Source organism: Sinocyclocheilus anshuiensis, unplaced genomic scaffold (assembly GCF_001515605.1).
Source record: "Sinocyclocheilus anshuiensis isolate Anshui unplaced genomic scaffold, SAMN03320099.WGS_v1.1 scaffold1529, whole genome shotgun sequence".
In the NCBI taxonomy this organism is placed as follows: Eukaryota; Metazoa; Chordata; class Actinopteri; order Cypriniformes; family Cyprinidae; genus Sinocyclocheilus; species Sinocyclocheilus anshuiensis.
In genome coordinates, this window is record NW_015540930.1 from 95,633 (window position 1) to 114,276 (window position 18,644).

Here is an 18,644-nt window from a genome sequence, read left to right on the forward strand (position 1 = left end):
GGACAGAGAACTAGGGACTGGGAACACTTTAAATACACACAGGAGGAGGGGATGATGAGACACACCTGGGATCAAGGAACCATCATGGGGAACACCTGGGACAAATTAAACATGGGAAAGGAACACCTGGGGAGCAAGACACAGACAAAGCATGGAACAGAGTCTGACAATAGCAGACTATACATAAAATGCATGTAAATATAAGTTGTTACTTATATAAGTTGTTACTTAATATGTCTTAGTAAGATTATATTTGCTATTTTGGTTTGCAAAACATAATGAAATGCAATACAATGATAATTGAGAGATGCACAAAAAACCTTCCTCAGAAGCCTGTTGTATCATATTTGATACTCATTTTAACAAGATTTAAAAAAAAAAAAAAATGATGCATGGATAATTTAAATGTTTACCTTAAATTATTATACATAGATATTCTTATGTTTTCTTTATAAAAGTATTAACGATTTCTCATGACCTGAAGGTGGACATTTTTTGAATTATACTAAAAGGCCTTTATTTGCTAAACAAAAGGATAAACTATCAATTACAGGGCAGAAGGTATTCAGAAGATTATGTACAACAGGTTTCTCAGCAAAGTTTTGATGATGTTGATAATTTAGAGGCTTTAGAAATTCTTGTGTAAAAAGTATAGGGTTATTAAAAATAACTTGTAAAATGGGACTGCAGAAGAGTATAAATGGTTTATGTCTGATTTATTAAGCCTTGAAAAAAATGCTAACACAAGTGTGTATTTGTTTGTAATTACCTGGTCTTTGTTTGCAAAGTGAATGGTGGGGTTTCAGAGGGTTATGAGAAAAAATAATAAAAAGGGACAAGATTATTACAGACAATTGGTGTCATTGCAGGATAGAAATAAAGTATCAAAATAATATGCATATTTGAAGGTTGCATAAACAGTTGTACAGCTTCAATGACAGTTTGATGCTTTTGGCATGATTACGCCCTGATATCTTTGCTCAAGCACTGTCAGTTCTCAATGGGCTGTTTAACAGAGGACCACACACTTGCAAAGCACATATATATTGTTCTGTCTGAAGGATCATTGTCGAGATGGAAGAAATTATTATTCCCATTATTCTTCCAGTCATTCTGTGAAACGGACAAAGAACCCCTTCTGCGCAGTGTTGACTCGTGGATATAAACTAGCAGAATGTCAGTATCTGAGGTGTTGTAACACAAATACAGTTAAATATTGTTTCAGAAGCAGCATTTCCTCATGCTTAGTCTGGCTGGATTACCACCAAACATTACAAAGCACTCGGCTCCCAAGAGGTATTAAAAGAACAGTTCACTCAAAAATGAAAATTTTGTCTTAATTTCTTCAACAATTTCTTCACATTCTTTTTTCAATATAACAGAATTTTCATGTTCACTAGAAACTGTCCCTTAAGGTGTCTAAATTTGCTCTGTTTTACAATACCAATCAAACATTTGGAATTGTTAAGATTCTTTTAGAGATCTTTTAAATGCATTCATTTGATTAAATATACATAAAAATAGTAGAAATAAAAAAACATTTTCTGTTTAAATAATATATATATACTGATTTAAAAAAATATATTAAGCAGCAAAAAACACATTTTTAATATTTATAATAATAACAAATGTTTCTCGAGCACCTAACCAACATATTATAATGATTTCTGACATATGTGACACTGAAAACTGGAGTAATGCTGCTTAAAAATTCAGCTTTGCCATCACAAGAATAAATTACATTTTTAATATATTAAAATAAAAAAAACTGTTATTTTAAATTGTAATAGTTCACAATATTACTGTTTTTACTGTATTTTTGATCAAATAAATGCAGCCTTGGAGAGCATAAGAGAAGTCTTCCGTAAAAATAAAAAAAAAAGAAAACCTTAAGGATTCCAAACTTTTGACTGGTAGTTTGAACCATTTGCTTCAGACTAAAATTAAAATAGAACTTGAAGCCTGGCTCCTTTGCACACTAAACAAACCAGTACCATGACACAGTTTAATACAGTTTACACTCTTAGAACAGAAAAAATAAGTGGTGCATGGACCTTTTGAACACTAAGACCCATTTATATCTCAGCTTTTCAGAAAGACGGGCAGTGGTTTGAGAGATGCCTTGCAGGGATTGTTAACTGGGTGTCAGGAGTGAAGTTTGGGCAGCTCAGCAGAGTGAGAGTAATAGGAATGGTGTGATGGATGTGGAGACATGGAATGTGATGATGCGCAGCTCCAGCCCTCCACAGCCTCTTATAATACTGGATTTGGAATTCTAGGCAAAACAGCAGAATTCCAGACTGCAGCGGGGGAAATCAAGCAATCAACAGACCCTCGTTTCAACAGGCACACATACGCTGTACAGCAGCTGCAATGACTCTACATTTCTCATTTAATACTTTCCCTCTCAACAGAAAAAAATGAGCTCCTGAGGGACGCTGGAAATTTTTCACTTTCTTGGAATGTGACCAGATGACAAAAAACGTGCAGCTGATGATGTGTGACAAATAAAGTAAACAATGGCGTGTGAAAGAGTGTGAGTGTCTGCACTGACGGGACGTGTTTTCCTTTACTGGTCCTGTCTAAGTGCGGTTGGATTCTCGGGGGCCTCCCATACCGAGAGCACTGTGCAAACAGAATCACTTTGCCCTTTTTGAGTTTACAGATTTTGCAGGATAGACCATTTACTGGTGGAAATTTGCAGATCTGTACCCTACACTGTAAATAGGTTACTGTAAATTTTACAGTAACTTACTGGCAGCTGGATGCCAGTAATTTACTGTAAATATATTTACAGTATTAGTACTGTAATTGCATTTACAGTACAATAATGTCTTTACTGTATTTTATTTACAGTATTATTACCGTATTTTCATTTACAGTATCAGTACTGTAATTGCATTTACAGTACAATAATGTCTTTACTGTATTTTATTTCTAATATACGTTAGGTGACCTTAACTTACTCAGCAGTCATCAGCCTTTTGGCGGCATTTCAGCCGTCAGTCAGAAAAAAAGGCTCCAACTCCCGACGTGAAAAATTACACGATTAATAATGTTAGTCTGCTGTTAACAAGTGAAAACATCTTAAAATATCGCAGTTTTGCATAAAACAGAAATAATATACTAACCTTTCGTCGAGTTAACGGTGCATTTCTCTTTTGTCCTTTTACAGCCACTTCCACCAAACAGTCAAAAAAGAACTCGCTTGCCATTGGTCAGTTTTTTGCGGGCAAGTTCACTACTGTAAATTGATGTACAGTAGTGAGGAAATACAGTAGTGACCGTATATTTTCCCATAATCCTTTGCGGTTTACAGTAAAATACTGTATACACATTTTACAGTATCTTACTGTACATATTACAGTATAATACTGTTCAAATTACAAAAATCAGTTACAGTGTAACCCTAACTGATGTTCAGTTATAATTTTTGACCACTAAACAATCTGTTTGTGGTTTAGGAGTGTTCGATTTTGTTGTATGCATGATTTAGTACACCCTAATACCTGAAGCCATTAATACCCTAGTAAAAAAATATTTTTTTTTAAATAAATGTATTTCATACTAAGTATAGTTCAAATCTATTAACGTATTTACTGACATTGCTTGAGACTTATTTTTAAGCCTAAAATGTGTTTTAATGTCACTAGTGATGAGGATTGTATGATCTTTGAATAATATCAGTCTTTAACTGCAAAATATTTAAAGTGTACCTGAAGTACAGGTGCATCTCAATAAATTAGAATGTCGTGGAAAAGTTCATTTATTTCAGTAAAAAATTTTTTTTTTTTTCAACTCAAATTGTGAAACTCGTGTATTTAACTAATGTTTTTAAAAAATATTTTTACTTTAGCTTTTAATTTGAGTTTTCTACAAATTCATTTTGTTATTCTTTCTTAAGTTTCAATTTCCAACTTTTATTTCTAATTCATACTTTATATTAATTTCAATCTTTTTATTAGTCTTTAAACGTATATTAATAATATAAGTTTGATATTTTATCTTTTTTTATTTTAAATATTTTAAATTGTAAAGCACTTGGAGGTGCATTTTTATAGGTGCTATATATATATATATATATAATATTTTAATAATAATTTGACATTTTTATCCAGTTTCACAACTTCGTCACCATGACAGCATAATGCTTAAAACTCTAAATGACAATAAAAAGGATTTGACAACTAGAATAATACACAATTTTTAACAGAAAAATAATAATGCTTTTATAAAATTATAAGATGCACATTTCTGCTGTTAAATCGTTCAAAAAATGGCCCCATTCACTTCCATTGTAGTCTATTATTTGTTGTTGTTGTTGTTGTTGTTGTTAAGAAAATGAGGGATGAATCAAAATGCTATCATTGAACTTAACTAGTATTGAATGCAGAAAATTATTTTATCTCTACAGCATAAAGGCCCACTTTGATGGGTGGCTTAGCAAACCAAGCAGACATCCAGTTGGCAGGTGCTCACTTCAAGGATTAATGTCTCAGGCAATTGTTTCAGCTATTTTAGGGACCTTATTGGGGCAGGTTTACCGCTGGACTGTGCTTTGGGACTTCCCAGGGAAAAAGTGTAACATGTATGGACAGTGACAGGGCAGATAAATCCCCCGCCACAATTCTGGCTCAGGTTTCTCTCCAACCTTGAGTTTTGTATGCTTTCCATTCAAGGTGAAAGTGCTGTTTTACTTTTCCAGAATAACGAGATGTTTTTATTAAACAGCAAAATATGGGTCAGATGGACAGAAAAACACATATGTGAATGGCCTTGAATGATGTAGCTTGTGACCAAAACTAGCAACACAGAGCAGGAGCTACAGAAGACAGATACAGAAACATATGGAGAACATTATTGTATCCAAAAAAATCACTGTTGCCGTTTGAATCAGGGCACGAGAAATAAACCAGAAAGAAACCTGGTTCTTTCTCCAGCCTGCAAGCACACATTGTATTGAAGGCTAAAGAGAACTTAACCTGCAAAAACTGTCATACTATTATTGACTACAACAGCCATTGACTTTCACAAGACTAAATCCTTTTCCTGTTAACCACATTATAAACAGGTCATAATCTTAACTACACATACAAAAGATTAGGGATTAAACAGCTTTTTTTCTGTAGCGCTCTACTTGCCACCTGTTTCCATCTGAATCTCTATTTCTCTGCCATGTCTCTGTATTTGTTTTAGGTGTGGGACACTGAACTGGAGCGGAGTGCTCAGGAATGGGCTGAGACCTGCCTGTGGGAACATGGCCCAGCTGGCCTGCTGCCTCAGATTGGTCAGAACCTGGGAGTGCACTGGGGAAGGTCTGAATGTCCTTTGGTGTTTTATAGCAATGTGAGCTTACTAGTCATTGAGTTTAACTTCTATACAGCTAGAATTTAGCTTTATTAAAGGCACAATATGTAAGATTTTTTTATTCAAATATCCAAAAAAAAAAGTTATATATTTTGCTGACTTGTGTACTTACATTATCCCAAACGTTTCGAAGAATGTTTAAATCCAGAGAAATAAGCAATTTTAACTAGTGACACGGACTGTGTCTATAGTGTCATTGTGTCGCCTGCCAATGACGTCCCTCAACACCAAAGACGCTTTAATATGTTGTGCGTTTTAATAGACTGGTGACGACTGCACAGAGTAGCATTATAACATAACTTTCAAATGTATCTAGTATGATAAAACAGCGCTGCTTTTTTTTCCCCCACATACGCACGACCGGAAGGAGTTGTTTCTTTGTTTATTTTGAATACGTGCTCTCTAGCGGCGAAAATTACATATTGTGCCTTTAATACACTGCTGTTCAAAAGTTTAAATCTTTAAGTTTAAGTTTAAGTCTTAAAATGCTAATAAAAAATAAAAAAATCTTACTGACCCCAGACTGGAATGGTGGTGTATGTCTAACATGTATTTAAATTAAACTAGTGAAATGCTATATTTACATCAGTGTCAATATCAGATAGCACACTCAAAGACGACCTACATGCTGTTCACTGACCGCTTGATGCATATTGCATATAAAACTCGAGATTGATTTTTAGATCTGGCAAACTGTAATCCGGTTGGCTTCAGTCAGTAAGGGCACACATTTTTTTTCAGTCCACCTGGAAATGAAGTCAAAGGTACCATGCTGATACAGTGAGCTGTTTTGAAGAATGTTTGAAGTTAGTGTCAACAGATCTTTAAAAGATACTGGCACTCGAGGGAATTTCTAGCAAGGGTTTGACACACTTTCTAGAAGTTTAACTAGATATCTAGATATGTAAGTATGTTCTTATTTTGGTTTCTGAGTCTGTAAATCGACCATGCTAGACTATTATTGTGATGTCATCTATTTCAGATATACTTTAAATAACACATAAACCAAGAGTAATACTAAACACATAAAAAACAAATGAACTGCGGTTTGAACTACTGTTCAAAAGTTTTGGAAAGAGATTATTCATTTTATTTAGGACAGATTAAATAGTTCAGAAGCAACAGTAAAGACTTCAACATTGTTGCAAAAGATTTCTATTTTTAAAAAATGCTGTTCTTTTGAACTTTCTAATCATCAAAGAATCCTGGAAAAAAATGTATCATGCAATGTTTCCACAAAAATATTAAGTAGCACAACTTTTTTCAACATTGATAATAATAACTGAATTAGCATATTAGTGTGATTTCTAAAGAATGTGACACTGAAGACTGGAGTAATGGCTGCTGGAGTAAATTCAGCCTTGCCATCACAGGAATAAATTACATTTTAAAATATATTAAAATATAAAACGGTTGTTTTTAATTGTAAAAATATTTCAGAATATTACTGTATTTACTGGATTTTGATCACATAATTGCAGCCTTGGTGAGCATAAGACACGTCTTTTAAAAACGTAAAAAAAAAACCCATCAACCCCAAAATTTTAAACAGTAGTATACATGTCAGCTAACGTTTGACTTTATATTGCATTAGTCCAATGCATTCAATTTAGGCTATTACTAATGATGCTTTTTTTAATGTTCACCCCAGATACCGTCCACCTACTTCTCATGTACAAGCCTGGTATGATGAGGTCAAAGACTACTCGTTCCCATACCCCCAGGAATGTAACCCTCACTGCCCTTTTAGGTGCAGTGGTCCAGTCTGTACCCACTACACTCAGGTAGATATACAGTAATAGCATACCTCATAAGCACATCACATGTGTATTTAGGTGCAAACCCATTTATGCATTTGACAGATCTGAAAACAATTCTGAAATTTATGGGATGTCAGTGAAGGAATGTTAATACCAATGTAATATGTGCTCTCGTTCTGGTTGTCAGCACTTCAGCTGCAGCCTTTTTAAATTGTTTGGAGTCCAAACAGGGCATTTGGAGAACACCAGACAGGAGAGCATTGAAGCGCTTCAGTCTGCTACTAGTGAACATGAGTTATGAGCCAATAATTTCTCAGATCACAAATGCAGACATGGTTTTATGTTTACGCGGCGCGATCATAGCCGCGGGAACGTATTTTGAGCTGGGGCTATTTATTTGTGTTAAACGCGAGTAAAACATATGCTTATTTGTTTTGTTAATAAAAGTTCAAAGTTTAATGTTTTTTTTTTTGTTTGTTTTTTTTGTTTTGATTAATGATAACGAGCCATAAGCATGCATTTAAAGTAAGGGGAAAATCCAAACAACAAACGTCTTTTTACGCTCTTTAATTTGTAGTTCAAGCTGCATATGAATCAATTATATTTCTTCTTTAATATTTGCAGCACGAAATAAACATGAATATTTGAATGCATGTTGAAAAAAATCAGAACAACTTAATACAAACGAATGTCTCATGAATCGATCAATCAGAGTTTTAAAAAAAGTCAAAAGAATGACGGATGCCACAGACTTTTTTTTTTTTTGGAGGAGTAGGCCTATGGGTGGAATTTTCACATTATATAGCATGATTTTATTATCGTAATTTTAACTTTATTCTTAAAATATCATGACGTTAATCTTATTTATTTAGTTATTTTTAAACGTGGCACAAAAATGGCGCTCATTTATCTAGGTTAAATGTTTAAATTAATACTGTGAAATGCATGAAGTGTTTTATGTCTGTTTATTTTAGACAAGTCATGTTGGTTTGAGAAGGCTAAATTGATCAAACACAATGGACTCGGGCCGAGAATTCTCATAAAGCTGTTGGACAAAGGCCGGGCCCATGCAGGGCTCTATTCATTCCCTCGTTGCCCCCAGCTCGGCTGACCCCCAAACTGCCCGGGCCCATATGCACCTGCATACCCTTACGAAAAAGAAGTTTATTCAAGTGTGCTATTAGTATACTTCTTTTAAACTATAATGTTTTTTTTTACCTTAAACTGCATAAACACATTTCATTACACCGAATACACAAAATAATGTTTTTTTAGCAACATCATATGACCCCTTTAAGGATAGATTTATTTTAGGCAGTTATAACCGATTGTCTGTTTTGCCTCCTTACTGATTCCAGCTTGTTTGGGCAACTAGTAGTCGAATTGGCTGTGCGATCAATGTGTGCTACAACATGAATGTGTGGGGCCAGATCTGGGCAAAGGCTGTTTATCTTGTGTGCAACTACTCACCAAAGTGAGTAACTTATTCATTGTTCTTCATTCATTATTAAATACTGCTCTCATTATCTGGCATTTATATTATGATAGCTTGTCAATGTTGTCTCTCCTTGTGTGTGTTTCGTCCTGTACAGGGGTAACTGGTGGGGATATGCCCCATATAAGCATGGCACCCCTTGCTCTGCCTGTCCACCCAGCTATGGAGGAATGTGCAGAGAAAACCTCTGTTATAAAGGTTTGTTATGAGCTTTTAATGAAGTAGCTTCCAACATTGTCCATACGGACAGTACTGTTCAAAGGTTTGGGGTCATATTTGACAAAAATATTACTGTTTTCACTGTATTTTTGATCATGTAAATGTAGCCTTGGTGAGCTTAAGAGACTTCTTTCAAAAACATGAAAAAAAATCTTACTGAACACAAACTTTTGAATAGTAATGTATATATATTGTGTTTAATGAATCGTTCATAGATTTCTTGATGAATAGCATCCAGGCAAAATGTAAGACTGCTCATTTCTCTGCTTCACTTTCAGGTGATGGAACAAATACACAAAGCCCACGTGAGGAAACAGACGAAAGAAATTCTATAGAACCAGAGGCCCCTCATAGCCCTGGGCCCCGTTTACAGGCCCCAAGTCCAACCAGACTCCCAAATGCAGTTGTGAGCAAAGAGCAGATGTGTAAGTTGTGGTTCTCTGATTATACCTTCCAGCATCATGGGGGAACCACTTTCAGAAATAAAAGTTGTGCTTGAAAAACAACTTATTTTATAATCAAAAAATTAATTTTCTGAATGCGACTGCACCCAAAAATTGCTAGCACGCAAATTTATTTCTGTTTAACTCTGATTGTTTTGATGTTCACCAGGCATGGATCTGTCAAATATTTTTTTTTCAAACATATATTTAATGTTGCAAGTCACTTTGTGCAGCAGGGAGTTTTTTTTGTTCTCATAATGGTGATCTCCCTGCTGAGTATGTTTGCTTTGGGGAAGATGAATACTTGTGGGTTTTAAATTGCTTCCTTTGCTGAAAGCGGGTTTGGACTGAAAGCTGAGATCTCCTGCTGTTGGCCACCATGAGCTCCTGCTGGAATTCCACAGCTTGCTTTTACAGAACTGCAGGAACAGAGCTGTGCATTTCTGCAGTGCTGCTAAATTATACAGCATATCTAAACATAAATGAACCACCTGTGTTTTTTCTGCTTTGTTACGCAGCCCAGATTGTGACATGTGACACAAAGCTAAGAGATCAGTGTAAAGGCACCACATGCAATAGGTGAGATAAAAAAGCATGCCATATATATGTCACATATTTTCATGAAAGTAATAATAATAATTCCAATATTCAGTCCAGTTTCTGCCATTATTTTTCCCAAATTATTATTATTATTGTTATTATTATTATTGCATCTGTAATAGGTACGAGTGTCCTGCTGGTTGTTTAGACAGCATGGCGAAAGTGGTTGGAACAGTGTATTATGACATGGTAAGCCTGGAATAAATTTTTTTTTTTCAGTTTATCTTATCACATAGTCTAAACTTTTCACACTGACAATATCTTCGCCCTCAGCAATCCAGTATTTGCCGGGCAGGCATTCATTACGGTGTCATTGACAATGATGGAGGCTGGATGGATGTCACAAGACAGGGCAGAAAGGACTTCTTCATCAAATCATACAAAAATGGACTTCAGTCCCTTGGGTAAGCAGTCTGCTCAAGATTGACTTTCATGCGCATTAGAGACAACTCCATCTAACATAATGAAAATGTTGCAGGAAATACCAGAGTGCCAATGCCTTCACAGTTTCCAAAGTTACAGGTAAATGACAATTACATGGTTCTCTGTAATACTTACTCTGGATTACATGGTTCTCTGTAATACTTAATTTTGATTGGTCAGTTGTGTCATTCAGCAGGGAAATATTTTATGTAATGGCTATTATCTCAAGTCTTCAGTGTGACATGATCCATCAGAAATCATTCTATTATGTTGATTTGATTTTTAACAAACATTTCTTATTATTATTATCAATGTTGAAAACAGATGCGCTGCTTAACATTTTTGTGGAAAAGCACAATGTTCAATGTACAATCAGTCAGTTATCATTGCAAAATAAACCCTGACAACAATAATCACGACCCCAATGCAAAACAGAAGGGTGTTGTATGATCCAGATTGTTGCATACAGTACCTTTACTATTGATTTCATCATCTTTCCTTTGTTTCAGTAAAAGTTATCACATGCGAGACTACAGTTTCTGCGCTGTGCCCTTACCAGAAGCCCGCAAGACACTGTCCAAGGTAAAACTCGATCTGTAATGAACCAAACCCTCAGGTGAAATGTTCTTTTGTGTAATCTATTTAGAAACAAAACTTGCCGATAGCATTTGAAACTACTATTATTACACTGTCGAACAAATCTTTCCAACCATGTCTTTTCTTCCCACAAGGATTTACTGTCCTCGGAACTGCCTGCAACAAAAACCCCACCATTCTCGAGTCATTGGCACCAAAATTTATTCAGATGTAAGCTTTTTTTTTTATTTTTCAAAATCAAACTGAAAGCAAGAAGATTGCTGCCCCACCAAAGGCTTCATTTTAAATTTAAATTTGTTTTGCAGAAATCTAGTATATGCAGATCTGCAATTCATGCCGGCGTTTTAAGAAACGAATCAGGTGGTTACGTTGACGTGATGCCCACAGACAACAGGAAGCTGTACATTTCCTCGTACCAGAACGGCATAGTCTCAGAAAGGTAGGTTTTATCCCCAAACTGGCCTGTGTGGAGCTGATGTAAGGCAGAGTATGGGGCGGCCTGTCTCTCCTTAAGCTTTCAAAATCACAGGCCTTTATTAATAAAGCTGATTAGGGTAGAGCTGTACCAGTGGTTCCACTCCAAGCATGGTAGAGTAAACATTTTTTAGTCACTTCGAAGGTATGGTAGACAAAATCACAGATGAATGAACGTGTTCGACAATTAAAATGAACATAGCCATCCCATCAGATAATCACAAAGGATACATCAAAATATCATAAACATCTTCTTTCACTAAATAATAGTGCTGTCAAACGATTAATCGTGATTAATTACATCCCAAAATTTTTTTTTACATTATATATGAGTGTGTAGTGTGTATATGTTTTATGTATATATAAATACAAACACATGCACATATATATATATATATATATATATATATATATATTTAAGAAAAATATGCAATGTTTATATATTAAATATATTTATATATAATATAATAATATAAATGTATATACATGTAAATATTTTCAAAATATATACTGTATGTGTGCGTATTTATATATACATAATAAATAAACAAACAGTACAAATAAACAAAAACATTTATTTTGGATGCGATTAATCATTTGACAGCACTACTAAATAAGCTTTTCACCAAATGCTGGTCATTACGAACACACTTATGTTTAAGGCTTGGGAAACATTGCTTATTTAACTTCTGTGTTTTCTCGCAGCCTGCAGAACCCCACGGGAGGCAAGGCATTCAGGGTATTCGCAGTTATTTGAGCGTGTGCTGAAATCGCAGTCACTCATCGACTCTGTTGGTCTGTTGATTAGGCTGTAATAGTGGCCGTTGTGAGGCCACTTTTCTGCTCTAACCAGCCTGTGCTGTATTTTCTTTCACATGAATGTTGACTGAACTATTTGCTTTATAGATGGAGGCCCTTTCCAATGCATCAAGCTGATTAGCCATTGTATTGCCTAAAAAGCATGTAATTAGAGGATCATTCAGGGAATATGGTGTCTGTATTGCAGAGAAAAAAGCACTTAAGGAGTATTAATCTTCTGTTATTGTTGTAAAGAACATTTTAGAGACTGTTAGCTTTTTAGTTTCATTACATGTTGCGGAAGTTCTCACTCATTTATAGATTTATTTTCTTTTTTTTCACTATGTATTTATTTGTATGTATTTTTTTGCTTTAGGGCAAGAAAGGACTGCTGATATGGTTTTTTGATGATAATTAAGAAAGTGGGTATAATCCTGCAGGGCAGGATATTACATCTGAAAACATCCAACCAAACATAATATGAAACGTCCACATCGTTAAAACACTGTAAATAGCTTGTTATGAATAGCTTTTCTATAGTATTAATTCTAATGAGGTGCTGTATGCATAGGTATTGTGTGCTGTCTCAGAAAAACAACTGTATTATGATTTAATGATTTCGCAGGTTCCCAAAAACTAGCTTTTATATTATGTCCAAATGAATTTGAGGTGCTTTTTGTCATTCCTTAAAGGGATAGATCACCCAAAAATGAAAATTCTGTTATCATTTACTCATCCTGAAGTTGTTCCAAACCTGTATGAATTTTGTTCTTTTGCTGAACACAGAAGATATTTTGAAGAATGTGGGTGAGCAAACAGTTGACGGTAGCCATTGACTTCTGTAGTATGGAAGTCAATAGTTTACATCAACTGTTTGGTTACCCACATTCTTCAAAATAACTTTAAGATGAGTAAATAATGACAGAACTTTTGGGTGAACTATGCAATGGTTCTCAACTGGTTTGGTCACAACCAAAAATGAATCAGAGGGGGGATATTTATATTTTGTTGTTGACATAAAAGACATCCCCAGCTAACATGGAACATTCTGAGAAAATTGGTTGACGTTCTGGCAAGGTTCTCTTAAAGTTAGCATTACTGGAAAAATGTTTCTTCTTAATATAATGTTCGTTCAGAGTTATCTGGTGTTTAGTAATGTTCTCAAAACATTAGCACAAAAGTGTTATCTGTGCATTGTTTGTGGAATATTTTATGTCTGAAACATTTTATTTGGACGTTCATCTAATGGTTTTTAATTGTTACTACTTGTTTCAGAACGTTCAGAGAACAGCAGCTATTTTAGTCATGCAAGTACAGCTTTTTTCTGTTTAAAGGAATAGTTCACCAAAAAATTTAAAATTTTATCATCATTTACTCTGCCTCATGTCTTTCCAAAACTGTACAAGTTAAACACAAAAGAAGATATTTTGAAGAATTCTGAAGGACCAAACGGTTTTTGGTCCCCACTGACTTCCATAGTAGGGAAAGAAATACAATGGAAGTAAATGGGGACCATCAGCTTTCTGATTATCAGCATTCTTCAAAATATCTTATTTTATGTTTAACATAAGAAAGAAACTCATACAGGTTTGGAACGACATGAGGGTGAGTAAATGGTGACAATTTTCATTTTTTGGGTGAACTATCCCTTTAAATGGGAAAACTTCAGAACTCTTTGAATCGGACATACTGTATATGTCAAAAAAGGTTGCGATGGGCACTTTACACTGTCCTTCCCAATGTCACAATGTCTGTTATAATGGCCTAATGTAAGCACATGATTGTATATATTTGTGTTTTCTACCTCACATTGTTTAAAAACATTTTAAAATAAACTTCAGTAATCAGTTCCAATGAATCTCACACTTTTTTACCTGAAAATGTAGTTATATGTTCAGCCCACAATGTGTTTGTGATTATTATTTTTTGGATTCTGGATTTGGATTATTTTTTGGAAACCCTGGACTGGTACAATGCATGGACCAGAGAAACTATTGAGGCCATCTGTCTGTAATGAAAACCAGATGGAATCATTTTCAGTGTTTACTGCTCTCTCACCCTCAACGTAACAGCTAAAACAATTCCCTTATGGATTATAGAATCATTTTATCGAGCAGCACGCTTTCACATTACTTTCATTCATTCAGACTGATAGATGCTGTAGATCTAATTTAGTAGAAGAATTGAACTGTCTTCTCGGTAAGAAGGATGGGTAAACATGAAAACTACTAAACCAGGAGCTGCTAGTAAATATATTTAACACCTGCAGTTTCAGACACCTCAAGTCATCTGTTAAAACTTGTTTATTAGTTAGAAGTCCACTTTGTCAATGCAGCCGGTCTGTTTTCAGACCTGCCACAATTGCAGTCTGCTGTGCCATAGAAAGCCAAGATTTATGGCTAATGTCCAAAACATCACTCTCCATCCAGGTTGTGTTCCACCTGGACGCCTGCAGTCCAGAAACACAACTTGAGTGTAATTACCAGCCAGCCACACTGACATCATAACAAAACAGCATAATGCAGGGTGACTGCCACACTAACATATGTTTATATTATAAAGTGCCACTAAGATATAATGACATGATTTCAACACCTTGATAAATAACTTTGCCTGTTTATTGGAGTTTGGTGCCTTTGGATAGGAATTATTCAAAAAAGCAATAACGTAGGACATGGAAATATTAGTGTAACCACTGCTTTCTTACAGCATAATCGACAATGTAAAAAACAGAGGGAAATACCCACTTTAAGGAAAATGAAAAACAGAAAGTGTATATGCTCACCTGCTCTTTTTCAACTAAGTGAGAACAGACAAAGAGCAACACTGTGAGCATGTCAGAATAATTCTGGTTGTTGGACCTGATGGAGCTCAGATGGAGCTCAACCGCGTGTTAATGAAAATAGCTAATCAGCTAATCACTTGACAGCAACTCAATGCATTTAGGCATGTAGACATGGTCAATTCAATCTGCAGAAATTCAAATGGAGCATCAGAATGGGGAAGAAAGTCGATTTAAGTGACTTTGAACATGGCATGTTTGTTGTTGTCTGAGTATTTCAGAAACTGCTGATCTATTTCCATGCAAAGCCATCTCTATGGTTTATACAGAAAATATTCAGTGAGCGGCAGTTCTGTGGGCAAAAATGAATGTGGATGCCAGAGGTCAGAGGAGAATGGCCAGACTGGTTTGAGCTAATAGAAAAGCAACAGTAAGGTATGGAAGGTATGCAGAAGAGCATCTCTGAATACACAACACGTCAAACCTTGAAGAAGATGGGCTACAGCATCAAAAGACCACACTGTGCACCACTCCTGTCAGCTAAGAACAGGAAACCGAGGCTACAGTTTGCACAGGCTCACCAGAATTGCACAATAGAAGATTGGAAATGGGTTGCCTGGTCTGACAAGTCTCGATTTCTGGTGCAACATTTGCATGGTCAAGTCAGAATTTGGCGTAAACATTATGAAAGCATAGATCGATCCTGATTTGTATAAACGGTTCAGGCTGGTGATGGTGTAAGGATGTGGGAGATGTTTTCTTTGCACACTTTGGGACTCTTAGTACCAACTGAGCATTGTTTAAACACCACAGCTTATCTGAGTGTTGTTGCTGACCATGTTCATGACCACAAGTCATCTCAAACTGGTTTCTTGAATATGACAATGAGTTCACTAAACTCAAATGGCCTCCACACCAGATCTCAATATACAGTAGAGAACCTTTGCAAACCTTTCCACCAATGGGATGTGATGGAACTGGAGATTTGCATCATGTATGTGCAGCTGGCAAATCTGCAGCAACTGCGTGATGCTATCTTGTCAATATGGACCAAAATCTTTGAGGAATGTTTCCAGCATCTTGTTAAATCTATGCCAAGAATTAAAGGTATAGTTCACCCAAAAATGAAAATTCTGTCATTAAATAACTCACCCTCATTTAGTTCCAAACCCAAAAGACCTTCATTCATCTTCGGAACACAAATTAAGATATTTTTGATGAAATCCAAGAGCTTTCTGAGCCTGCATAGACAGCAACGCAACTGACACGTTCAAGGCCCAGAAAGGTAGTAAGGACATCATTAAAATAGTCCATGTGACATAAAGCTACGAGAATATTTTTTGTGCGCAAAGAAAACGAAAATAACTACTTTATTCAACTATTTCGGGTTCTAAATATCTCTAGTGTCTCTCTGTCTAAAGAACAGTGCTCTTTACTTCTTCCCTCACAAAGAAAAGGTCTTCTGTGCAGGATGGTATCATTTTTGTCTCACACCAAGCTCAAACTTCTCATACAGTACAAGCCTAAACAGAAGGTTGTTTGAAACAGAAAGCAGTTTATATGTACCATTAGACTAAATAAGGCATAGAGGACTGTCTTTGGACAGCATGCAGGACAAATGAGGCTGGGAGTTGCCTCAACTTTCCATTGACACGTGCAGCGGTTGGCAGCAGCAGATTGAAGACTGAAGATGTTTGTGCGAATGATGAAAGACAAACCTTAAGACTTATGTTTTCTGAGAGTCATTTAAAATAACAGTCACCATTAATAACTTTCTAAGCTGCTGTTTGATGAAGTAAACTGAAAGCAGCATATATATTCACAGCCTGGCAAGAAAATGCTACACTTTCTCTTTCAGTCCTTTGGAACATCTTCAACAGTCTTACTCATTCGTTTTTCTATTTACATGCTGCATTTTCCTAAACCTTTGAATACGGTTCAGTCTGGCAACCACAAGGTTGCTGGTGATGAATTGAAATATTATGGTGACCAGAAGTAATGTCTGCCTTTCTACGCCCACCTTTTCCTTGGCATCAGAAGTGAACGTACGGATGAAGGGAAACGTAAAAAATATGATGCACAAATTGAATATATTTTGAGTGGAAGGAGCTTTTTAGACTCTTTCGACTTGCCAAATGAGTCTTACAATTGGAGCTATTTAAGTTCTTTAGACAGAAACCTTATATAAATAAAAAACAGCAAAAAGTTGAAATAAAGGGAGCTAACTAGTTAACTGAGGTTCGGGAGCGAGGCCACGTCTCTACCAATCACCTCACTTCCCGAATCCGTTATATATCGAGCCGCCTCATGCCGCGGCTCTTTCTCTCGAACCCACCCTTCCCTCCCCTTTAATCAAATCAGCTATCCTTATTCTTTTCAGGTTGCATCGGGGGGTCCTAATAGTCTGGCCTAAATAGGCTATACAAACGAGATGATACCCCCATCCTGAGTCTCTCCGGGCCAACAATTCCAGACACCCAGATCAATCTGATCCATCATCCTGTCCCCTTTACCTTTTCATCCTCTTCCAACTCATCCCTAACATTCTGAACAATAAACTATTAATTTACATATTTGGTTGTGGTGTGGTCCTTGCTAGTGAAAATGCAACTCGTCACATTTGTTCACAATTCATTTACATATTTGGTTGTGGTGTGGTCCTTGCTTGTGAATATTAAATTAATATCTGGGCTACTGAAACACAAACTCCTGCTTGTTTCCGCACGTTTTGTATTAATGTGAGCGTGATGTGCACGTGAATGAGTGATTTGATTTATTACTTCTGACACATTAACAGGACTAATAACATCTCACTCTAAGCACAGCCACCATCCCATTTTTCATATAAAAATGACAAGTCTGTTCCCAGCGCAAATTTTACAGAAAAGTTACAGAAAAACAGCACAAAAGAGAGCAATCTGAACATTACAGGAGGCTAACAGACAGTAATGAACAATCATGGCGGATGAGATGTCAGATGGATCAGGAACGTGCTTCAACACAAGCGGTATTGAGTAAATAAAGCTGTTCTTGTTTCTACAGTAATGCAGTAATTTTGTGCCGAGTGAAACTTTTCCTTTAAACATGTATTCTGTGACATGGATAGCTTTTGGATGACATTTTAGTCAAATATACTATAACTGGTTAAAATAACAAGATTGCTATTATAATCTTCATATACACAAGAATATTTGCACCTAGAAAAAAGTGTAATTGCTGCCATTCATTGTACTATACATACATGCCAAAAGTCCATCAATACAAGTCCAAGTAAAATATACGCTCATTTGAGTTACAATAAAACCAATGTTGCATTCTCTTACTGGATCTCAGAAAAACCATAACAATGTTTGCTTCAGGTGTGTACCATATGTCGAAGGTTTCTTAATACAACAAGAACATCCAATTTCTGAGATCTTCTCCAGAGATTCCCAGTTTCTAGAAAGCTGCTGGTATTTGTGCATTAAGGAAAGATTTATGATGAAAGTCTTGAAAAATGCACTGTGTAGTTTTCTAATATGTTCTGATTATTATTATGATCCTGCAGACTCAAAAGTTACTCTTCTTTAATGAGACTGAGTAGTTTTAGTTTACTGAAACAACACCACATTAGTGAAATGAGGAAATACCTTTAAATACAGGAAACGGCTCAGATATTACAGTGCTGTCTACTTTGGCATTCCTGT

The 18,644-nt window shown here is 35.8% G+C and overlaps 1 protein-coding gene across 1 annotated transcript in view; it reads left to right on the forward strand.

Annotated features, from left to right (window-relative positions):
* The window catches only part of crispld1a (cysteine-rich secretory protein LCCL domain containing 1a), a 16,568-nt gene extending 4,067 nt beyond the window's left edge, over window positions 1-12,501 (forward strand). The window contains exons 3-15 of the mRNA XM_016487412.1: window positions 5,197-5,315; window positions 7,019-7,151; window positions 8,486-8,601; window positions 8,720-8,820; window positions 9,120-9,266; window positions 9,803-9,863; window positions 10,007-10,073; window positions 10,158-10,288; window positions 10,363-10,406; window positions 10,817-10,889; window positions 11,039-11,114; window positions 11,210-11,343; window positions 12,084-12,501. Of these exons, the coding sequence (XP_016342898.1) occupies window positions 5,197-5,315; window positions 7,019-7,151; window positions 8,486-8,601; window positions 8,720-8,820; window positions 9,120-9,266; window positions 9,803-9,863; window positions 10,007-10,073; window positions 10,158-10,288; window positions 10,363-10,406; window positions 10,817-10,889; window positions 11,039-11,114; window positions 11,210-11,343; window positions 12,084-12,135 (1,254 nt within the window). The 3' untranslated portion in view covers window positions 12,136-12,501. The remainder of the gene's footprint in view (window positions 1-5,196; window positions 5,316-7,018; window positions 7,152-8,485; window positions 8,602-8,719; window positions 8,821-9,119; window positions 9,267-9,802; window positions 9,864-10,006; window positions 10,074-10,157; window positions 10,289-10,362; window positions 10,407-10,816; window positions 10,890-11,038; window positions 11,115-11,209; window positions 11,344-12,083) is intronic.
* Window positions 12,502-18,644: the final 6,143 nt, after the last annotated feature.